The sequence below is a fragment of the Phacochoerus africanus genome, chromosome 9 (genome assembly GCF_016906955.1).
Source record: "Phacochoerus africanus isolate WHEZ1 chromosome 9, ROS_Pafr_v1, whole genome shotgun sequence".
Classification (NCBI taxonomy): Eukaryota; Metazoa; Chordata; class Mammalia; order Artiodactyla; family Suidae; genus Phacochoerus; species Phacochoerus africanus.
This window is the reverse complement of record NC_062552.1, coordinates 127,664,749-127,687,798: the sequence shown is the minus strand read 5'-3', so window position 1 is coordinate 127,687,798 and position 23,050 is coordinate 127,664,749. Positions and strand designations below refer to the sequence as shown.

The following is a 23,050-nucleotide window of genomic DNA, read 5'->3' as shown; positions in this document are numbered from 1 at the left end:
GCTGCCACGCAGCTGCCCCTCCCCTTTCGCCCCCGCCCCGCCCCGCCCTCTTCCCCGCCTCTATCCGTCCTCTTCCGCCTTCCTCGCCCCGCCCCCGAGCGCCCGGCGCAGGCGCACTAGGGCCGCGCGAGGAGACCTGGGAGCCGGTGGGCGGGGCGGCCGAGGGCGCGGGCCCAACGGCCAACGCGGCCGCGCGGGAACTCGCGCGCCAGGCCCCGCCCGCGGTTTGAACCGGAGGCCCCGCCCCGGCGCTCGGCCAATCAGCGGGCGGGGCGGCCTGCTCGGCGGCTCTTTGTGGGCAAAGCTGCGCGGCCCCGCCCCGGCGGCTCCTCCTCCGGCGGCCCCGCCCCTCCCTGCGGCCCCTCCCTCCGCGGCGGCGCGGGCGGCTCGGACGGTGTGCGGCCAGGTGAGCGTCTTCGCCGGGACCGCGGGCCTTTGTGCGCTGCGGGACGGCCCGGCTTCTCCGTCTCGGGGCTTCGGGGAGGGTACGGGCAGCGGCCCGGGGGGTGCTTGGGGGAAGGCCCGAGGCGTGGGACCCAGAGGGCCGGGGGAGGAGGGGCCGCCGCGACCGGCTCCGCCCGCCCGCCCGACGCGTGAGCCGCCACCTGGAACTCCCTGTGGTGCTGCCGCAGCCTCCACTTGGGCCGTCTCGCAGCGTCTCAGAAGTCGTCTCGCCTTGGCTTTAACCAAACTGGAGCTTTTTCAGGAGGAGGAGGGACCCTTAAGATGGGTCCGCCGGGCTGCCTCTGCGCGGCACCCCGCGCCGTCGTCCTGCCTTTGACTTGGAAGGAGTCCGTGCAGGCTCTCCTGCTTCTTTAGCGGCGGCTGCCCCGGCCCCCACCAAGACCCTCCTGGACGACCTGGAGGGACCCTGGCTCCTTGTCCGGCCGACTTGGAGTTACAAGCCCTGAGCGGAGCGCCCCCGACTGCCGCTCTCTGTCACCCCCATCCATCCTCCCGGCCTCCTTCCTTCCTTCCATCCGTCCACCCTTCTTTCCTCCCACCCACGCGTCCATCCACCGTTTTCTGCTTCCCTCCTAATGTGCATTCCCTGCAGAATGAGGAGTGGGTGGTGGGTATCAGCAAGGGAGGGCTGGGATTTCCATTGGGTCCTTCTAGCAGAGCTGAGGTTTGCTGGGACTGTGTTGCCCTCCAGGCCGTTACCTCTTTCTCTGGAAGCCCGAGGGCAGGGCTGCCTCCCTGTGGCTGGCTGCGTGCCTGTGCGTGTTGAGTGTAGGTTCTTTTCCTTATGTCTTGGTTTCAGCTGCTTCGAAAAGGATTGCTAAGGATATTTCGCAATAGTTTCCCTCCTTCCGGTACCTCTCTTTAAGCGGGTCAGGGAGTATCTGGGAGCAAATGATGCCAGCCTTGGGTGGCCTGAAGCTGGCGCTCTGCCTGTGTTCCCTGCAGTCTAGAGGAAGCAGGGAGGGCCATAGGATGTGGGAGGAGACGGATCCCCGGACCCCGCTGCTAAGGGAACTTCTTCGCTGGGCTCCTTGTGCCTGCCCGGTCCTGCCTCGGTCAGATAACTAGGAAAAGTACCAGACACGCGCTGCCACAGCAAGCTTATTGCCCCCAAAGCAGGATTACCAGGAAAAGCGTCTGCCAGCTAACTGTTTGCCTGGAGAACCTGTGGTCCCGGCAAAAAGAGGGTTCCCCTTCCTGAGAAGTTCGCTGTTTCCTTTTCTGGGGCCCACGGGGCTTATGCACAGGGCCAGCAGGACTGAGTTAGCTGTTCTGTTAAACCAGCCAGAAGAGATACTCTCCGCCTACAAGGTTACGTTTCCTATTGTATGACCTCCCTACGTGCAGTTGCTCTTTATTTTCAAGTTTCGCTGTGTCTTATAATTGCAGTTTCAGACTAAGCAGTCAGTCACGACCTTTTGCTTTTTTACAAACGGTGGCAAGTTTTATCTTGGAAAGAGGGCTTCGAGTTTCCGTCAACTTGCTATTAAGCGCATTCCCAGGTCTGTATTTTACCCCAAGCACCAGAAGTCCCGGACGTCAAGATTAGCGCTGGCTTATGAGAAGAACTGAGACGGACAGTGGAGCGGTGACCCCCGCGCCCACTTGGAGGCAGTGACTCGCCTGCTCCATCTTCTCCCATTTTTCTCTAGTATTTCAAAGCAGATCTGATCGTGAGACGGAAACGGAGAACGTTCTTGCTGATGTGCCTTAACCTGGAGCTCAGGAGAGTGCTTGGCAGTGGCTGAAGGTCATGGTGAGAGTTTGGCCTTGGCCCTCGCAGCCTGCTGCTCTGGACCTGGGAGTCTGCATCTTCCACCAGCTCTCGGGATGGCTGGCCACACGGTGTGGGAGCTGCTGCAGGATAAGCAGCCTGGCCGTGACTGGGGTCCCCTTTGCCGGGGGTGCTCTGGGCGGGCTGCCCTCGGGCTGCAGCCTAGGGCGCTTCCCAGACTAGGGGCCGAATCAGAGCTGCGGCTGCCGGCCGCAACCACACGGGTCCGAGCTGCTCCTGTGACCCTCCCCGCAGTGTGCAGCCGCCCCCCTTCATTTCCCTCGGTGCGCTCGGCGCTTGCTCTGGAGGAGGCAAGGGGCAGGGCTGTGCCATCACCCAGGGCAGACCCTGCAGGCCGGCTGTCCGTTGACATTGGAGGGTTTCGAGTGGCCCACGCTGAAGGCTCGGTGGGACTGGGGCATGGGGCAGACACGAGGCGAGACCTTGTGACGGACGCGGAGGTGCCAGGCGGGTGATGCGGCCTGTTGTTTTGTTTGTTCCGAACTTGACCGCCAGTGAGGCACTGCAGTCAGGACAGTCTGCGGGGAGCGGGGTCTGGGGTCTGTCACTGGGTGTTAGGAGGGTTCGGCGCCTTCAGGCCACAGTCCCAGGCTGGGCAGGGAGCTGGGACAGCCCAGCCTAAGGGCTCTGTGTCCCCACGTCTGCTCCAAAACATCTCTCAGGGGCTCTTTGACCATGCCGTGTTCTTGGTCCCACGTACAGATGTCTTGGGGGGGGGGACCTTCACAGGCCACCTCCTGGTCTCAGCCTCCTCCAGTCCCCCCAGCATAGCCCCTGGGTGTCCGCTCTGGGGTGAGCACTGCCCGTGGGCTGCACCCTTCCTCAGGAACCAGTCCGCAGTGTGGCACAGGAACAGTGGAGGAGCTGCCTGCCTTTGGAACATGACTTTGAGTCTGTTGTGTCCTGGCACACGTCCGGCAGCGGGTGGTGCAGCAGTATAAATTCAGATTTAAATTACTATGTGGCCGGCCCCCATCACCTTGTTCATTTATTTATGCATTTTTGTTCATAACGAAGCTCATTTCCTGCAGCGGAGGGCACATTCTGCCACATTGTCTTGTGCCACCCGAGCTCCCGCCTGTGTGGGCTCTAGTTCCAGCACCCAGAGGGCTCCCTCCCGCCCCGGCCCCCGGTCTCTTCTGCAGGCTCACACAAGCAGCGCCACTTGATACCCGTTTTCTGTTGTTGTGCACGTGGCGGGTTTTTATTGGCGTGGAGGAGGTTTCTGTGCTGGGCCGGTTTCTGCCGTGCGGCACAGTCACCCAGCCGCACGCACGCATGCATTCCTTTTTCACCTTTTCCATCAGGTGGTTTATCCAGGAGATGGGATGGCGTTCCCTGTGCTGTACCGCAGGGCCTCCTGGCTGATCCATTCTGCGTGTCGGAGTTTGCATCTACTGACCCCCACCTCCCCGTCCAGCCCCCGCCCCCCGCCCCCGCCCCCTTGGCCACTGCTGGCCAGTTCTCCAGGTCTGTCCGTCTCTGCTCTGGAGGTAGGTTCCCTTGTGCCATATCTTCGGTTCTGCGTATAAGTGATATCATACGATGTTTGTCTTTCTGAATTACTCCACTCAGTGTGGGAGTCTTTGGCTGCATCCATGTTGCTGCGAATGGCATTGTTTTGTTCTTTTTTTCGGTTTGGGTCGTGTTCCCTTGTGTATATGTACCACATCTTAATCCCTTCTGATGGGATTTAGGTTGTTTCCCTGTCTGGGCTTGTGAATAGTGCCGCGGGGAACATGGGGTGGCTGTATCTTTCTGAATGAACGTTTTCCCTGGACACACGCCCAAGAGTGGGGTTGCTGGGTCACATGGTGGCTCTATTCTCAATGTCCTGGGGAACCGCCATACTCTTCTGCAGAGGGCTTGTGCCAATTTACCTTCCATCCACAGTGGGGGGGGGGTCCCTTGTCTCCACACCCTCTCCGGCGTTTGTCACTTGCAGACTTGTTAATGACGGCCATGCCGTCTGGTGGGGGCGGTACCTCACTCTGGTTTCCGTTCCCGTTTCTCCGCTAATTAGCGGCGGGGAGCATCTCTTCATGCGCCTGCTGGCCATCTGCTTGTCTTCTCTGGGAGAGGGTCTGCTTAGGTCTTCTGCCCATTTTTCAGTTGGGGTCTTTGTTCACGTGTTTTAAGATGGGTCGTCGTGTGACCTTGGGTCCGTCGTGGATGTTGCTGCTGTTAGCCCTGCTAAGACACCCAACGCTTCACCCACTCAGCTGGCGTATTTTGAGTCGGAAATAACGTTACTCCGGGGTGTGCCCGGGCTGGCGCTGGAGGCAGGAGCAGGCGGGAGTGCGCAGGTGTGTGGGGTTGGGATGTGGTGGGGGCGGGGACCACAGGCCTGCCTGGCACTGGGACAGTCGTGGAGCACTGGGGGCTCCGAGCCAGCGTGGACGGTGGACTGGGTCACCTGGCCTGGCAGGCGGCGCGTGGTGCTCACTGGGCGCGTGGAGTCGCTGCGGGCTGGGTGCTGGTGCGGTCGCCGCCGGCCCGCTGGGCGGGTTGGGCACGGAGGGCGCGCGGGAGAGGCAGGCTCCCCAGCAGGGTCTGAGGCCCGGCTACCGGGCTGTCGGAAGTGGCGCCAGCTTTCGCCTGACAGAGACACACGGCGACCAGGGAGGGCGGCTCTGCAGGTGCCGCGGAGGCTGCGGGAGAGCCGCTCCCGGCGCCTCGTCTCCCGCCGCCGCCTCCCACTTATCCGCGTTGCGTGCGGAGCCAATGCGGGCCACGGCCAGCCGGGCAGAGCAGAGGCGGGCAGCCTCTTCCGAGCGGCCGCAGCCAGGGGGCCCCCCCCCCGCGGGGCTCGGCGGGGACCTGGGCAGCGAGGCAGCCGGAGGGCTTCCCGGCGGAGGGGCCGTAAGGCTGGCCAGGCTCGGCCCCGCCTGGTGGCCCGGGCACCTCCTCCCCGGCTTTCTCCGGTCGGCTCTCAGTCGGCGGTGGGGACAAAAGCAACAGTCGAGGCCCGGTCGTGGGGCCTTTACAGGGTGGCTGCTGCGGGCGGGGTGCCCTGTGCAGCTTCCTGGCGGTGGGTCCGCTGGGGTCTCTGCCCCCCGCCCCAGGCCTCGGGCTGCCGACCTCCTGTGGACCGTGACTGAAATGGGTTGGGGTGCAGAGTCAGGATGTTAAATTGGCCGAAAAGACGCTAAAAGCCTAGAATGATGGACTTGCTGGCGACGATGCTTGGAACTTAATTTTTTCTCCAACACAGGGTGTCTCTTTGTAGTTTGACATAATTTAGATTCCTTCTCAAATAGGCGTAGACATTTTAAGGCACTGATTTTGACACAGTTGAGGGAAAAAGACTCTAAAGGTTGAACTTGTAGCCAAGACAAAACACTCGAGTCCCCTGTTGCTCGAAGCAGTTGAGGTGCTTTTCGTGGGTTTGGGTGGTGAGCTGGCTCGCTCTTCGCTGATGGTCGACAGGCTGGTGTTGGGAGCGAATGGCCGTGGCTTCGGGGCTGTGTTCGTATGTCAGACCTGTTTGCTGTTCTGGGGAAATGAGTCTGGAGGGGAACGAGCTGTGGTCACTTAATTAATTAATTGTTTGTGGCCGCCCCCGCAGCATATGGAAGTTCCTATGCTCTCCTCCCTCTGCAGTGACCCGAGCTGCTGCAGTCGGTTTCTTAACCCACCGCGCCGCAGCGGGACCTCCCCAGATTTTAAACTTGTTATTCTGGAATAATTACAGGCCCACAGGAGGTGGGAAGGGACTGTCCCAGAGGTGCACCCTGGCTGTGCCTCCCTGCCTCTGCGTCAGCTGCCCAGACGCCCATCCGGGGAGGCTGGTTGCCAGGAGCCACAGCCGATCTGGGTCGTGTGTACCTGTGCTCCTTGCGCATCAGGGGGGCTGGGGCACAGGGCGGGCCCTGACCCCCAGGTCCGCGGGGGTGCACCCTTCATGGCCACACGCCCATCTCGTGAGGTAGAGGCTGTGCTTTGAGACCCGTGGCCACCGGTCACTCTAGGGAAGCAGGGCTCCCTGCCCGGAGGCCTTGTTTCCAGGGTGGGGCTGTTACGCGTGGATCTGCTGTGAACACGCTTGTACTTTGTTCTGCGGGAACTGTGGTTTTCGTTTCTCTGCCATACGTGCCCAAGAAGTCACTTAGTTTAAAAAAGTTTTTTAAACATTGAGTACACAAGAGGTGAGAAATGTGACTCTGAAAGGAGACTGGAGGACAGGGGGTGTTTTTTCTAGGGTGGGGGTAGGCAGGACGCAGCCTGTTCCTCCTGCACCGCAGGGCCTCCCGTCCTTGGCGCGAGGATGCCCAGGCCCTGGCCTCACGGCTGCCACCGTCACAGGAAACCACAGGATTGGCTTTTAAAAGAAGGAAATCCAGACATTTGCATGGTTAAAAGGTTCTACCTCTCTTGGTGACTAACTCAAATGAATTATTTAAGATAAAAATGTTTAGCTACTTTACAAACTTAAGAAAGTCCGTGCAGTACAGCTTAACTGTGTTCTGGAAGGGGCAGTGCTTGTCGTTGGCCGCACCCATGAGGTGGAGGGGGCGGCTGGGGCCCTGGCCCCCTCTTGCTCTGCTTTTTCATTCCCCGCCTGGGTGTCTGTTCAAAAGAGCAGCTTCCCCGTCGTTTTGCCTCTAAGAGCAGAGGCACAGCGAGCTGGCTCTGTCCGCAGGTGCCAGCCCCAGCCTCGGTTGGTCCAGGTGAGGCCCACGAGTCAGCACCTTCATCCCGCGGTGCTGGTGCCAGGTCTGCTCTAGGGACGCCCTGGTGAAGACCCCGCCCCGGCCTTGACCTTCCAGACCCGGAGGGAGGGAGGGGCGGGCAGGGGGAGGTGGCCTCGGAGGCCCCGACTGCAGGCACCAGGCTCCCTGCTCCGGCAGGTGGGCAGAGCTGCCCTCAGAGGGTGCCCGTGGGCTCTCTGCAGGGCCAGCGTCTCCCCTGCAGCCCCGGGAGTGTGGCTTTCGGGAGGGCCGTCTGCGGTGGGGTACCTCTGGCAGCGCCCCGAGGCCCTGGCGTCTGCACGCAGGAGTGGCGGTCAGTGACCAGGACCCCGTGGTCAGCCGGCCACCTCGCTCCGCCCAAACTCCTCCGTCGCGGGGCGGCAGGGTGAGGTGGTCTGCTGCTTTTCCAGCCCAGCTCTCTCTGATGCGCTTCTGGTTTGGGTCCACTTTTACCTTTTCTGAGGGAGACGGTGTCTGTCCCAGCGACCTTCACGGGGTCAGCGTGAACGAGAGGTGCACAAGGGCTGTGGCCGCTGGGTGGCCCCTCCGTCCCATCCTGACCCCTGCCGGCAGGGTTCCCTCTGAGGGTCCAGGCTGAGCCTGCGGCGGGGCGGCTGGGATCCCGCCCTGGGCTCTGAGGCGTCTTTCTTGGTTTCCGCAGGACGCGATGTTTGCCCGGGGGCTGAAGAGGAAGTACGCCGAGGCCCAGGAGGCCCAGGAGGCCGCGGCCGTGCCCGCCTACGGCCTGCAGCGGCAGTCGCTCCTGGACATGTCGCTGGTCAAGCTCCAGCTCTGCCACATGCTGGTGGAGCCCAACCTGTGCCGCTCCGTCCTCATCGCCAACACGGTCCGGCAGATCCAGGAGGAGATGAGCCAGGACGGGAGCTGGCGCGGGGCGGCGGCACCGCAGGCCGCGGGGCGGGCGCCACTCGAGCGCCTGGTCTCCACGGAGCTCCTGTGCCGCTCGGGGGCCACGGCCTCTGAGCTCTGCGCCCGCCCGACAGCTCCGGAGCCGAGGGGCCCGAGGAGCGGCGGGGACGAGGGCGCCGACCCGCGCGGAGACGGAGGGCGCGTTCCGACGTCGCTGGATCAGATATTGGAAACTCTGGAGCGCAGGAGCCCCGGCTCCGGGGACGAGCTCTTTGCGGCCGTGGACGGCTCCTACTACGACCTGGACGCCGTGCTGACGGGCGCGGCGGCCCACGAGGGCCTGGAGGCCTTGAGCCCTGCGGCCGCCGCCCCTCCCGGCTGCAAGTCGGACCTGGGCGAGCGGGACCACGTGGTGGAGATCCTGGTGGAGGCCTGAGCCGCTGCCGCCGAGTGCTGGTGTTGGCACGCAGCCCCCGGAAACAGCCGAGCACCCGTGTGCGTGCCCGCTGTGCCCGCAGCCCTGGGCCAGCCCTGCGGTTCGGGGCCCACCCGCCCCCGGGCTGGGCAGTCTTCCTGCGGGCAGGTGGTCCCGCCGGCCCCCCGGGGCGTCCCCCGAGGCCTGTTTCGGCTCCGAGGAAGAGGAGGAGGACGGGCCCCCAGCTGTGTCCGGCCTCGTCCAGCGTTAGATAGGTGACGCTTCTAAAATTGTTGTACATGTTTTGGGCAATATTTGGTCTTGAGATATATTTTTAAACTTTTTATACTTTTACCACTTTAGGTTTTTTAGCTATTTTCTTAAAACACATTTTTTCTATACACATCCTCTGCTGCTACATTAGAAACTTTTGTAACCTGAACGGCTGTGGTTGTATTTCACTTTTTTAAGGTTTAAAACACTTATTTTCATGGCAGGCAGCCGGCACTGCCCTCAGCCTGCAGTGTGTGTCCAGCACCACTTCCACTGTAGCCTCGACGTCCAGCCTCCGCGGGCACCGCGTGGTCGGGGTGGGGCCAGGGCTGAAGGCGGGGCCTCGTCGCTGGGTGTCGTCACCGGGTCTGCTGCACAAACCAGGTCTCCCTTGGACTCACGTGCTGACGTCGGAGGGTTTTATTTACGCCTGTTCTTGTCGGAGTGTCCTCGGAGGCGAAGGGCAGACCCCTCTCTCTGGAGGCCCTGGGCGCCTGGCCTGTCTCCGGCAGCCCCTCCTGCGGTCTGAGCCCCAGGACTGACCCTCCCCGGGGGACCCCGCTCTCCCTGTGTGCCAGGTGTGCTTGGGGAGGGCATGTGTCCGGGCGTGGCTGCCTTGGAGGCTGGTCACCTTTGCTCCGTCAGATTGCTGCTGGGGGAGACTTTTAAGACTAAATTAAGTCTGGGATTAAAGAAATCGGGACATGTCGTTTATGGAGCCTCGATCCTCAGGGCTGTTGGTGGGGTTGGCTGGGCGGTGTGTCCTGCCGCCCGGACCCGGAGCCCGCCCCCAGCTGTCCATGCACAGCTTTCCCTTGTTGACAAGTGAAGCTCCGCGCTCTCCCCACCCCCACCCCACGCTTCCCATTTTTCACGCTTTTTCAAATTCTCCAGCCCTCAGCCACGAGGGGTGGTTTTTTGTGCAGGTGCGCAGTCTGGCGTCAGCGGGCACGTCCCTCTTAGTAAACATCACCCGGCGGGCGGGACGTGTTGTCGTCGCCTCCCATGTCACGGTGCCCTCGTGCGTCTTTTCTTCAGAGGTCACCGGGGCTGGACCGGCTGTGGAGCCTGTCGGGTGGCGGGGATTCACACACGGATGTGCCCACAGCTGGGGGGGGCGTCTCCACAGCCCGACTGGGAGCTGCACTGGGCTCCCAGGCAGCCCTCCCTTCCCGGCTCGTGGGTAGGAGGCCGGGTGGGGGCCGAGCTGGGCCGGGCAGTTGGGTCACCGCCGGCTGTGGCTCTCGGGGTCGCTGCCTTCCGGTCGTGAAAGTACTGCTTTCCTGTGGAAGGCAGCTTAAAGCCTAGGTGACATCTGGTGAGACGGGGGTTGGGGGCACTCCTGGCTGGAGGACCCGGGGGGAGTGGAGTCAGATTTGGGGCCTGCATCTGGACACTGGGCTGGCGGGGGAGGGGAGGGCTCGGCTCAGAGCCAGCAGAGCGGGGGTGGCAGCTGCAGGGACCATGATGAGTTCGCATCTGTGGAGTGGCCAAGGGCGCTGGGGTGAGGGGTGACCGCCCCCCCCCCGGATGACAGGGGACATCGGGTCGCAGTGTCCCCCGTTTAGGTCTGACACCTGCATTGATGGTGCTGGCGTCTCGAGGAGGGACACGATGCGGGGTCCCACCGTGTGTGTGTGTGTCCCGGGACACGATGCCAGGTCCCACCGTGTGTGTGTGTGTGTGTGTGTGTGTGTGTCTGTCTGTCTGTCTGTCCCCCACTGGCCTCTGAGGACAGGGAGGGCTCCCTGGCAGGGTTTCCCACTCCAGTCCCCACAGAGCTGCTGATTCCGCAGGGACACTGCTTGTCCAGCTTGTTTTGTGTTTAATAAAGTTTTACAAAAGTCAGTGCCAACCGCTTGTCTTGCAGCCACGCCCCCGGAGCCTGTGCCCCACCCGCCTGGAAACCCTGGCCGGGGGCGCCCAGCGGCATCTTGCACAGGGCTTTCCAGGTCCCTGAACAACTGCTCCCAGCGACAGACCCAACCACGGGCGAGGCCACCCTCTGGGCAGCCAGTCCGGGCCCTCACAGCGCCCCCGGGGCCCTGGAGCCGCTTCCTTCTGTCCCGTTGGGCTGGGGCGGGCGCCTTCAGAGGGCAGCCTGATGCCAGCCGCCGGGGTGGGGGTGGGGGGGTCCCGGACCACCCTCCCCAAGAGGTGAGAAAACAAAATCCCCCACGGAGACACAGTCCTCCCGCGTTAGCAGACATCACGACTGCACAGCGCCATTTCGAGGTGACGGGGCGTGAGAGTCTTCCTCGGAATCCTCATGTGCTGCCCAGCGCCCCAGAAGGGCGTCTTCAGGAAAAGGCTGTAAGTGACCAGGCCACCTTGTCTGCTCCCCAGCGTCCCTGCGAGCTGGCGGGAGAGGAAGGCTGGGGTTGGGGACAGCACGTGCCCACCGGCCCTCGGCGTGTCTGTGTGGCAGTGTCTCCCCCCCACGGTGTCACCACAAAGGCGCTCAGGACAGAGGAGCAAACGGGACCTCAGCCCCGGGGGGCCCTTGGTCCCTCATCCTTAAGACCCGGCCTGTGGCCCCCAGGATGTCCCCTGAACCACGCGTGGGGGCTGCGGAGGGCGCGTCGGTCTCATTGCTCTAAGCAGCCCGGCCACACGCCTCCAGAAGGTCCCACCTCCTTCCCTGTGGCGTCTCCACGGAGCAGAGGGGCAGCCCTGCAGGTGGCCCCTGTGTGACCAGATGAGGGCCCCCCCCTCGTGTCCTCGGGCCTCCCTGCCGCCCTTGCCCCCTCCCCGACATGGCGCCCTGCATGCCAGCGACATCAGGGCACCACGTGCCCTCCCACCTCCCCTCCCCCTGAAGCGGGGGTGTGCCAGAGCCAGCCCCAGCCAGGCTCCACCGCCACGTCCCGCCGTGCGGGGTCCGCCATGTGGTCCTGGGTGGGCAGAGTTGGGGATGGGCCCTCCAGGCAGGGCTCAGGGCACCGTCGCGCGGTGGCCGTGGCGCTCCCTTCTCAACACCTGGCCCGAGGGTTCCTGTCGGGGCCCCACCCTGACCGTGTCTCCCCGCGGGCCCTGCCCTGCGCGGCTCCACAGGCCCCGCAAGCCAGAGGCCCAGGAAGCAAGCGAGGCCCAGGGTGGGCCCCGGCCGCCAGCGCTCACCTTGGTCTGGATCAGGGCCCTGCAGCGGCGCAGGCAGAAGCCGCGCGCGCTCGGCTCCGCGGGCTCCGCCAGGTCAGGCTGTCCCTGAGCGCGGCCCTGGGGAGCAAACCGGGCTCAGCTGCGCGGGGGGGTCCAAGGGTCGGGTTCGCCCGTTTTCCCGTCCTAACCGCCTCCAGCACAGCCCTCTGGGAACCGGCAGCGTCGCCCGCCTGCCACGGACTGCGGCGCCCCTTCTGAACGGTGGTCCCGGCTGCCGCCTCCCCTCGTCTTCCTCCCGCTGTTCTGGAACCAGGGCCCCCAGCCGGGGGCCCTCAGCCCGGCCTCTCCCACGGCTGCGAGTTCCACGGCGGCTGAGAGGAGCCTCCGTACAGCAGGCGTCTCCTCTGGGGCCTGGCGAGCCTGACAGCCCGTGAGCCGGGGCCGCTGGGGCCTCCCAAGCCTTTCCCCAGCCACCTCCCCGCTCTGGCTCTGCCGGCTCCCACCCCAGGCGTCAGGGCGCACCTGGCGGCTAAACCCGCACCTGCGCCTGCACCTGCGCCGGGCGGTCCCCGCCACCCGCCGCGCTCACACTCGCCCACGGCACCCCTTGCCCACCGGCCCGGCAGAGCGCGCCCCCCGCCTGCCCGAGGCCGACCGCCCTCTGCAGCTCCTCCACAACCCAGCAAGCCCCACTCCCTCGAGGCACCTCACCTGAGCGGCGTCCACCCCCAGCACGAGGAGGAGGCTTTCCTGGCAGCGGGACGGGCCCCAGAGGCATCGGGAAGTCGCCGTGCACGCGGCGCTCTGGAGAGCTCCCCAGACTTTTCTGGATTCAGAACTGGCAAAGAGCTGCATTAAGCACAGGTAACCTGACAAGACTTCAGGAGGGAGGCAAAGAGGGGCTGGAGCTCTCAGAGTTCTGGAAGCAGCCCTGGCCGCCTCGTTTCTTTGCTCATTTATCCAAGCACCTACTGCTCTGCAAGTGCCCGGCTGCCCCTCTCCCGGCCTCTCCCCACAGAGCGTGTCCCTGGCGCCACATGACGGTGTCACCCCCGAGTGTCTCCTCCGAGGGCAGGTGTCCACTGTCTCGTTACCTGAAGGTCCCTGATGCCCAGGACTCTGCTGCCAGAGCTGCTCACACACAGAGGAGAGAAAGCTCAGGGGCGTGAACCCTGCCCAGTGTCTGCTGTGGCCCCACCTCTGGGGGGAAGGTGCACAGCACCGACGGGCACAGCCCCAGTGGGTACCTCATACCACCTGCGCTGGCCTGGACCACCACCTGGGAAAGCAGTGCGTCCAGAGGGCACACCTGCCACCTGGGCTGTGCTGCTCAAAGCCTCTGGGCTCTGGCCTCTGTCCCCAGACCCAACGAAGGCGCCGTGGGCAGGGGTGCTGGCTCAGGCCCCAGCTCCGACCCCCGCCAGAGCCCAGGAGGGCCTGCCTGCAGAGCTCCGGACGAAGTCCCGGCCTGCTCGGCGCAGGGAGCAGGGAAGCCAGCTTCCCCCCCCCGGCGCTGACCCTCCGCCTCCACCTCCTCCCTCTGGGGTCTGGGTCAGCTGCTCAGGTACCATCTCATAATCTACTCAAGCTAAGTTAGTCTTTCTGGGGTTCCCATGATAGCTCAGCGGTAATGAACCCGACTGCATCTATGAGGACGTGGATTTGATCCGCGTCCCTGCTCAGTGGGTTAAGGATCCAGTGTTCCCATGAGCTATGGTGTAGGTCACAGATGTAGCTGGGATCCTGCGTTGCTGTGGCTGTGGTGCAGGCCGGCAGCTATAGCTCCAATTCAACCCCTAGCCTGGGAACCTCCATGTGCCACGGGTGCGGCCCTGAAAAGACGATAAACAAATAAATAAACTGGTTTTTCTCTCACTGCTCAGTGAAAGGGTGTCTTAGAAAATGGCCATCTGCAAACAAGTGCCTCTGTGACCTCCCTTAGGGACCTGGACCTGGGAGAGCCAGCCCTGCAGGCAGCCCCAGGATCACAGGCAGGCTGACAGTGTCTCCAGGGTACTCGGTGTCACCTGACAACCCCCCAGGAGCCCCTGTGCCCAACACCCAGGCCCGCTGGTCCCTCCCACAACTCCAGCACTTGCACCAGACCCAAGGCACTGCCTGGCCTGCTTTGCTCCCGCAAGCCGGTGGGGGCCGAGGGGAGGCTGGACGTGGCCCCAAGGGGTGGGGCTGTGGCACCCTGTGGCCAAAGGTGGCAGGGCCTGGGGAGTGACACTGTCTCTAGAGGTGGCAGCAAGAGACCCCCTGCATCTGTCGCATCCACTGTAACCGCAGAGCTGCCCGAGAAAGGCCAGCCCAAGTGTGAGTTCGTTACCACAGCTCATGCAGAGGTGTGAGGCCAGGTTCTTCTTCATCACTTGTTTCTAAGAAATGGTCTAAGGCAGAAACGTCCTCCGTTGCCTGTTGGGCTGGTACTTCTTGAAAAGCAGACCTAAAAATGTTCTCATAGCTGAGAATGGGCTGGAAAAAAAAACATACCAAAGTTAGAAGAAATACATCATGTCACTTTTTCCAAATATATAATTTTGGTACAAATGAAATTTGTAAGTGATTATACACCATTGCTGCTACTGAAACATAGCTTGTTTGTTCCCAGGAACTGCTGCACTGGGCATGATGCAGGGAGAAGGGCGGGAGGGCGCGTGGGAGAGAGGAGGACCCCCGATAAAACACCAGCGCCGTCTCCCCTGTGGTCACCGCCGTGAAATCGTCCTTGAAGGCCTGAGGTTTGAGGCTCGTGAGTTGGCAGGAAGTGCTGGCAGGTGGGTGGGGAGCGGGGTCGTGGTAGACCCGGGTGGCTGGGAGAGGCGGCCTGGGTGTGGTGTCTGTATTCACACAGGCTTGGGTCAGCAGGTACCGAGTCCTGGCCACCAGGCCACCTCCAGCCCAGTCGCTGTACACACACTGAAATGTGGCCCCTGGTGAGGCTTTCTAAATAAGATGACAATGAAATGCCCCTTTGCCCGTGTGCCCTGACTGGGGCCAGGCCAGGAGAACACAGCCGGGTTGATGGAGAGTGGGCGGACGGGAAGGCGGAGGCCAAGGACAGAAAGTAGAGGGGACAGATGTGGCGGGACCTGGAAGGAGGGCACGGAAGGCGCCCAGCCCCTGAGCCGCCTCCTGGGACGGTCCATGTCTGCAGCCTCATTTTTTCCTGGCTTGGGAGGAGGGGACGGCCAGCCACGTGGCCCAGGACAAAGGCCCAGAGAGAAGCAGGCCCCCTCCCTGGCCAGGCCACCACAGCCTGAGTGTGTGAAGCGCTTCCTGTGCAGCACCGTGAAGACGAGCCCTTGAGAAATACCTCAGCAGGTGCGATGGCGGTGGCTTCTGTCCACGCAGGGCCACCCTGGCGAGGCTGGGGGGAACCACGCTCTCTGTGGGCAGAAGCGGTCCTTGGAAGCTGAGGTTCTGTGGGCCTCTCCGGGAGTTCAAAGGACCGAGAGAATTGTTCAGACCTGGCTGAGGATTCCTGAAAGCCTTCAAACTCCCCCCAGGCACCGGGGTGTTCCCCTGGCTCTGGGCCACTAAGGGCGCAGGTAGACAAGCCCTCGTGGTGCCCAGAAACCCTGGGTGAGGAGGCTGCCTGGGCGATGAGGTCTGCAGCACCACCGCTCTGCTTCCCAGGTGCCTCGCTGGCATCACTGTCTTTAGAAACCGGGCAGAGAGAAACCCCACCTGCTTGCTCTGTGAGGTCACTTGGAAACCTGCGGAGAGGAGGCATCTGGCCAGGCGCTCCCCCCAGCTCCCGCTGGCCTTGCATGTTGGTGCCACCAGGCCCGCATAAACGCATTGGGCAGATGCTCAGGAGACATGCACACTGCGGTGCTGGAGCTGCTCAGGGCTGGACAGGGCCTGGGAGCGTTGCCTGCTCACCCCCTGCCCAGCAGCTGCCGGCGGCTTCCTCCAGAGTACGGAGGGCCTCGTGGGGTCCAGTATCGCTGTGGAATGGACACAAGCCACATACGCAGCCTGGTCACCCGGAGAAAGTGACCGGAGCCGCTCTCCGGCTTCCTCTTCCCGACGCCCGGGCGCCTGGCCCAGCTGAGGGGCGTGTCCTGGAGACCTACGAGGTGCTGGGGGTCAGCACGGCCCGGGAGGCTAGACGAGCGGCAGGGTTCGGCCTCGGTCGGGGCGGGCAGGGTGTCTGCGAGGCCCAGTCTGGCACAGTGCGGGACAGTCCAGGTGCCTGCGGGAAGGCGGCACCCGGGGGTCCCCAGAAGTTGGGTCCGGGGCTCGGGTAGTTCCCCTGACAGGTCCGGCTGGGGTCCGAGGCGGCCTCTGAGGACCCCGGCTCGGGCCTGGCCTGCAGCTCCCGAGGGGTGGACTCGGGGCGCGCTGGGGCTCCGGCGTCGGGCTCCAGCCCGCACCCACCTCGGCCCAGTCACCGCCCGTGGCCTCCGAGGTCTGCCAGGTGCGCCCTCGGCTGGCGCAGGCCCGTTGCTCGGCAACACTGCGCTGCAGGCCCGCTTCCGGCGTCTGCCGCCCTGACGTCAGCGCGCCGGCGCGCGGGGGCGGGGCAGCTCTAGGCCCCGCCCTCTCAAGGCGGAGCCTGGTCCGCAGAGGGAGCGGACTGGGCGGTGGACCCGGCCTGGGCTTCGCGCTCCGCAGCCCCGCGTGAAGAGAGGCTCTTGTTTGGTTCGGTGAGCTCTTCGGCCGCCGCCCCACACAGCCCCGCGCTCGCAATGGGCAGCTGGTGCTGCTCCATGGGCCCCACCTGTTTTGCCAGATCCTGTGTCCCCAGAAGCTAGCCTTCCACGTGTGGGCCTATGAGGGTTCGCTGCCTGCAGGCAGGAGTGGGGGCGCCACCCCTCCCTCTTGGGTCCCATGTCGCGCCCTGATCCTCGGGCTAGTCACCACCCAGCCCCAAGGCGGAGCAGGGCCAGAGTGGGCCAGGGACATCCTGCTCGGGGGCAAGGGGCACTGATGAGCCAGTCCCCACCTGTCCCCATGCCCAGACTCATGGAACCCACTGTCCACAGGTGCAGCCATCAGGTCCTGGCTGCAGCCCTGAACCATGCTCTGTCCCCAGTCCACCTGGATGCCGTATTTCTCTACCCTGACCTCCTGTGGGTCTGCCTGGGCCCTGACCTTTTTGCATGAGTCACTGTGCTCTCCCTGGGCCTTCTCAGCCAAGCCACCGAAAACTTCAATTTTAAAAATTGCCAGGTGAGGTCATTCTCTGAATGCTGGACCTCAGCCTCTGCCCTCCCCTGCTTCCTGAGGGCACAACAGCCAGCATGCAGTGTCCGAGCACTGCCGTCAGACTTCCCGGCGCTGGCACCCACCTGGGGACACGGCTCTCTCCTGCCTCAACATCCCCCAGGGAGAGTGGTCCCTTGCTGTCCACCCACTGCTTAGACCCCTCACCCACTGCCCTTGCCATCCTCATGCCCAGCGCCTGGAAGGGGCAGGGGGTGTTGTCCTCGTGTTCGGGGGAGGACACTGAGGCCCAGGCCCGAGTGAGAAGTGTTGCTGGGGCTTGAACCAGCTCTTCTGACCCTAGCGATTTTCTGTGTCCTGTGTGGGCCTCCGAGAGGGGTGAGGATGGCGCTGTGACCCTCAGGGGACAGGCACAATGCAGGCACCAGCGGGTTGCTGGGCATCACCTGGTGTGGTCCCTGAATGAGGCCTCCCGAGGAGCCCCTTCCTGATCCCCAGAGCTCGAAAGGCAGAGGGACTTTATCCTCTCTTTTCTTCTCTATTTATGTATCTGCTGTTGTCTCCTTAGGGCCGCACCCGTGGCATATGGAGGTTCCCGGGCCAGGGGTCCAATCAGAGCTGTAGCTGCCAGCCTACACCACAGCCACAGCAATGTGGGATCTGAGCCACATCTGCCACCTACACCACAGCTCATGGCAATGCTGGATCCTTAACCCACTGAGCGAGGCCAGGGATTGAACCTGTGTCCTCATGGATGCTAGTCAGGCTGAGCCATGACAGGAACTCCCAGAGGGACTTTACAGACATGAGCACGTTAAGGCTCTCAGACGGGGACATGGTCTTGGATTAAACCGTTGAGGTTGAAGGAACCACAAGGGTCCTTCCCAGAGGGAGGCAGGAGGGCCCACGTCTGAGAGCGAAGACGGCAGGATGGCCGCACAGGTCTGAGTGAGGCCGGGCCACGAGCCGGGAGTGCAGGCGGCCGCTGAATCTGAGGGAGGCCAGGACAAGGGTCAGCCCTGGAAAAAACCTCCAGAAGGAACGTAGCCCTGCCGACCCTCGAACTGTGAGAGAATAAGAGGGTGGCAAAAGCCGCTGTGCGTACGAGGTTGTTGGCTCTGGCAGCCACAGGACACTGGCACCCTGGCTGGCACCCGGCTGCTCTGCTCAGGAGGTGCTGCCTTGGGGGGTCCAAGACTCAGAGGGGGCAGCAGAGGTGACCCCAACACTGGGTCCTGGCCCTGGATGCAGGAGGGGGTAAGGAAGCCCAGGTAGCGGACGGGTGGCCCCAGGCTAGTGTCTGGGCGGACTGGGCGTGACGCGGGGCCGGAGCCAAGGGCCAGGTCTCCGGGTAGCTGTTGAAGCTTAAAAGGCTTCACCTGCTGGGGGAGACTGGCCAGAGGGGGCAGGTCCCCATTAAAGGGGGGTGCGTGGGACACAAGCCACAACGCCCTGAGCTGCTGGGGTGGCCGCAGCGTGGTCAGTAGAAAGGCCATGAGCCTTCCCGGCTCCTCTCGGGACCCCTCATCCGTCCCTAGGCCCCAGCCCTGCTGAATGGTGGGTGGGGGACAGCTTCCCTTCTGCCATTGCCCAGCCTCCCTCCCCTGTCTCGGCCTCAGGAAGAAGGGCCGGCTTCCACTCTGCCCGGAGCCCCCGTGTCCTGTGCCTCCCAGCATTGCCTACAGAGCCATGGGGAGGGGTCCCCACCTGAGTGTCCCACTCCTCTGCCCCGAGACTTGGGGTGAGTCTAGGAGCACCTCCCCACCCCCCGCATGCCCCATCGTGCCACTGCGGCTGGGCGGGGCAGGGATTCTGGCAGAGCTATTTTGGCTGCTGCTGCGGCTGCCGCAGAGGCGGCATCAATATTGATGCTCTGGGCATCCCTGCCTACAGGCACGGAGAGCAGCCAGCCTGGCGGGGCAGGTGGGGCTCTGCTGAGGAACTGGGGGAATACTGCCCGCAGCCCTGGCTCTTCACCCTGGCCCCACCCATGCCCTGCACCACCAGCCCTGTCTTGGGTAGCCAGCCTCGGGAGGCTCCAGGCAAGCCTGAGGCCCCGACCAGTGGGCCCCCGACCAGTGGGCCAGGCCGGGGCTGGGGTGTGGCCCTGGTGTCCCCGGTGCGGTGGTCCTAGGGAGGAGGTTGAGCCTGTGCGTGCCGACAAGAGAGGGCATGGGCCACCGTGCCCCACCCCCCCCCAGAGGCTGTCCCTGTGGGGGTGACATGCAGAAACGGTGTGGGGCCTCGCGTGTGCCAAGGGTGCCCTGAGTTGGGCCCACAGCTATTCCTGAGCCATGCGCAGCTGGTGTGGCCGTGCCCTCAGCGGGCATCTGTCCCCAGATGGAGACATCAGGAGGGGCTGGAGTGGCACGCGGTGACCGTCTCCTGGCTGCACAGGACTCTGGGGCAGGCTCGCGGGGCGACTGGGAGGGCAGGGCATGGCACAGAGGGGCTTCACAGGCCCTACACCGGCAGCCTTCTCCAGTGTCCAGTGCCATGATCCGGGGGCCAGGCTGGGGCTTCCAAAGCCCCCATACGTGGGAGGCCGGCTGGGGCGGGAGGAGGCAGGGCCTAGGCTGGCTGCAGCCACCATCTGTGGGGTGCACTGCCTGAGGGGCCACCTTCCCAGAGATGAAATGGGGCCCCAGGGGGTCCATGGGGGGGGTGCCAGCCCTCTGCCTCAGAGCAGACAGGAGTGGGGGGCAACTGCTTGGGCTGGCGTGGGGTGGTCCTGCCTACCCTCGTCCTGAATCTGGGGCCCTGAGCCCGTGTGGAGTCCCTCTCTGCAGAGTGAGCACAGTCCCAGCAGGAAAACGTAAGCCCGCCTAGCCCTCCCCAGGGCCAAGGGCAGAAGTGGCGCCAGGGAGGGTCCCTGCCGCAGCCTCCCCCAGGGCCCTGTGTGGGGCCAGGCTGTCCCAGCTGTCCTTGAGCAGCCACGTGGGACCCCTCCTCCTGGCCTCCCCTTCCCCACAAGTAATGGGAGCCACCATGGGCCTGCGTGCATCCCGCTGGACGTTCGGGACATGTCACATGGGGTGAGGCCACTTCAGTTGGACAGGGCTCAGGACCCTGAAGACTTATCCAAGGTCACACGCCTAGTAGGGCAGGGGACAGAGAGCTTGTGATGATTACACAGAGTCACATGCAGAGGACAGGCAGGCTGAGACCCCCGACAGACCCCAGCAGATGCCAGACCAGCCAGGGACACAGACAGCTCCCTCCCCGACCTACGGTGACCGGTTCCCACACGGACAAGGCAGGGCCTCTGGCCCCAGGGCAGTGTTCCCTGACCCAAGAGAAGACACCAGGAGAGGCGACATGAGACCCCTACCCCAGCGTCCCCACCTGAAGGACGTGGCTGTGTCTCACTGTGCCATGGGCTCGAGGCGCGGGAGGCTGCCAGGGCCTCTTCCCGGCAGTGGTGTGTGTGTCCGCTGACCTGCTGCTGGAAGGCTGCCCGGCTGCAGCCTGGCTAACAGGAACTGCGGGCATGAGTCAGCCCGCTAGATGGCCTCACCTGGGCCCCCCGGCTGGGCTCTGTGCATGAGCCCACGAGGGCACACCTGTGTGTGTCTGTGTCCTGTTGTGCCTCTCCCAGCACAGGGGCCTATGTGGGTGCATGTGTCTGAGCGGGTTCCCAGGCACCTGTGTGTGGGTGTGTCTGTGTGTGCCTGTCCCTGGTGCGGGGGGGCATTTCCAGGTAGACCTGTGTCTGCGTATTGCTGTGTCATCTCATCTACAAGCATTTGTGTGTCTGTGTCACGTGTGTGTCTGTGTCAAGTCTGTGTGTCTGCGTGGTGGTCCTGCTGCAGCCTGGCCCCCTTCTGCTCCAGAAGTAGTCATGCGTCTTCTGTCCCAGGGCCACTGGTACCATCCCCGGGCAGCCCCAGGGACGGTCCTACATGGCGGTGGTGGTGCTTTTCCAGGTCTGTTCTGGCACAGGCTCCCCTCCCCCAACCCCAGCAGGACAGTGTCCCCAGGGTCCAGGCTGGGCCTCAGCTCCCTTCCTCCTTCCTCAGAAACAGAACTCTCCTGGGCCCTCACCCCCTGCCCACTCTGGCAGATGCGCCACCCTCTTGCAGGGCTCCTGACTTCCAGCAGTGCCCCCCTGGGGACACCCCAACCACCTAGTGGGCTTTCTTCAGTCCATACCCAGGCCTGCCGCCCCCTGCCCCCAGCCCCGCGGAATCTAACTTTCAGCCACGTGAACCAGCGTGGGCTCTCTAACTCCCCTCCTCTGCACACACTGCAGTGTTGCTTCTCTTCAGAATACTGTTCCGCCCGGCAGCCCTTCCAGGACCCTTCCCACCCCCACCGTTGCACCCCGCCGTCCCACAGAGCACACCTCCAGACCGCCCCCGGGGGGGGGGGGGCAGGGCTAGGGGTGATCACATGCCGTGGCCTCCCTGCGCTGTTGCTGCCCCCGGCCCAGGGTGCCCTGCACCCCAGCATAGGACTGAAATACTGGTCTCCGGACTGGGATGCAAGTCTGCCGTGCGCAGGTCAGGTCGGGGAGGCTTGGCGCGGCGCCTGGGGACCCCTCCCGGGCAGGGATCCAAAGTCAACACTCTGGACTCAGGCCTGTCGGGGGCGCTAGACGGGGCCAAGCTAGGGGCGGGGCTGGCCTGCAGCAGGGCGGGGGCGGGGCTCAGACAAGAGGCGAGACGTTGGGGGGGAGGTCGGGGCTGAGAGGCGGGGCCTCGGGGGCGGGGCCTGGGCCGGGCGGGTTCCAGGATGGACAGGGGCGTGGCGTGGCCGGAAAGGGGGCGGGGCCTTTCGGGTAGCAGCCAATGGGCTGAATGAGGCCGGCGGCGCCGCCCGCGCTCGCTCCGCAGTGGTCGCGCGCGGGCTGGGCGGGCCGGGGCGGGGTCCGGGCAGTGGCTGGGTTGCGGGGCGCCGGCTGGGTCCGCAGTCCGCCGCCGACCGCCAGCGGCAGCGCACGGCGGTAGGGACGGAGCGCGGAGTTCGCCGGCCCCCCCGGGCCGCCCGGGCGCCTAAGCCCGGACTTGCGACTGGACGCGACGGGCCGCCGCCGGCCCGCACCGCCCGGCCGCCAAGATGTGCGACTGCTTCCACATGGTGCTGCCTACCTGGCCCGGAGCCCCCGGCAGCGGTGCGCCTCCTCCCCGCCTGCAGCCCGCTCCCCTCGGGGCGGGTGGGCTCCGCGCGGGGCGCGTGCCGGGTGGTCCTGGGGCGCGCAGTGTGGGCGGGCTGTGGCGCCGGCCAGGGTCGGGGCGCCTCCGGGACCCGCCCGCGGGCTCGGAAGCGTTTCTGCGCCTCGGGCGCTGCTTGGGTCCCTGCCTGCCTCCCCCTGCGTCTCGCCTTTTACCTGTCCCTGGCTCTCGGCCTCCCACCCCCCTCTGTCCCTGCGCTCACTTTGTTTCTCTGGGTAGCTGAGTGTCTCTACCACTGTCGCTCCTGGCCTCTGGCTCTGTCACTCACTGTCCTGTCTCGCCCTCTCCATCACTGTCCCCCTGCTGTAGCCCTCTGGGACGTTGTGCTGTCCCTAGAGGCAGCTGTCTGCGAGGGCTGCACGTGTGAGTGGGCCGTGATTGCCGTGGGTCACCAGGATGCCTCTGATCTGTTTTGGGAAGAGAAGCCTGGCTGGACCAGGCCTTAGGGTTATTGGTTTTGCTCCAGGACTGCGGGCTGGGCTAGTCTGGGTCCACCGTGTCGCTACCGTGTGTCTGAGGTCTGGGGCTTGCTGAGGGGCCTGAGTCGGGTCGGAGCTCAGGCCTCAGTCCCAGGGCCAGCATCCCTTCCCCTGTGTGCTTCTGGCCGCAGAATGGGAACCAGGTGTTCTGTCTGTCTTTCGTCTGTCTGTCCCTGCCCTGGGCCTGGTTCCAGGGCCTGGATGTCTCAGCATCGTGGAAGACAGGGTGAGGTGGGCCAGGGACAGTCTTTCCAGCTCTGGGTCAGTAATGCTGCAGCCTGGCCACACCCAGGACACCTGGCCAGTTGCTGGCAAAGGCGGCTGGGGCCACACTGCACTGGCACAGGCGGAACCCCACTCCCTGGGGAAAACAGAGATCTATGCTGATGATGGCACCGCTGATGCAGGGGGGCTGGGCACCTCCTGTTGGCATTTGTCCCGTTAGCATTGAAGCCCAGCTGACCTCCTGTCTGGGCCTCCTTCGACCAGGTAGGAGCCCAGGGCACCCCGTTTCTCCCTGGACAGTGGACAGGAGACTGATGGGCCCCCGGCCCCTCCCCCTGACTGTGGTGGGCCCTGGGGACCTGCTGCATCACGGGGAGAGGAGAGGG

At 64.4% G+C, this 23,050-nt stretch overlaps 2 protein-coding genes across 7 annotated transcripts; one reads left to right on the top strand and one right to left on the bottom strand.

Annotated features, from left to right (window-relative positions):
• Nucleotides 1-349: 349 nt before the first annotated feature.
• Nucleotides 350-8,678, top strand: CDCA4 (cell division cycle associated 4). 6 transcript variants are annotated; one of them, XM_047795280.1, is made up of 4 exons: nucleotides 362-406; nucleotides 2,118-2,221; nucleotides 3,568-3,753; nucleotides 7,613-8,678. In XM_047795280.1, the coding sequence occupies exons 2-4, from the start codon at nucleotides 2,219-2,221 to the stop codon at nucleotides 8,255-8,257; spliced, it is 834 nt and encodes a 277-aa protein (XP_047651236.1). In that variant the 5' UTR covers nucleotides 362-406; nucleotides 2,118-2,218; the 3' UTR covers nucleotides 8,258-8,678. The 6 variants fall into 6 exon arrangements, with proteins under 6 accessions (XP_047651239.1, XP_047651236.1, XP_047651238.1 ...); XM_047795285.1 differs by lacking the exons at nucleotides 362-406; nucleotides 2,118-2,221 and adding an exon at nucleotides 4,400-4,566 and having other exon boundaries at nucleotides 3,364-3,753; XM_047795283.1 differs by lacking the exons at nucleotides 2,118-2,221; nucleotides 3,568-3,753 and having other exon boundaries at nucleotides 350-406.
• Nucleotides 8,679-10,317: 1,639 nt separating this feature from the next.
• On the bottom strand, nucleotides 10,318-16,092 carry CLBA1 (clathrin binding box of aftiphilin containing 1). The gene is given in 6 exon segments (XM_047795279.1): nucleotides 10,318-10,867; nucleotides 11,630-11,725; nucleotides 12,320-12,446; nucleotides 13,941-14,086; nucleotides 14,928-15,398; nucleotides 15,400-16,092. Coding segments are annotated over 6 exon segments (1,038 nt in total). The 5' UTR covers nucleotides 15,439-16,092; the 3' UTR covers nucleotides 10,318-10,708.
• Nucleotides 16,093-23,050: the final 6,958 nt, after the last annotated feature.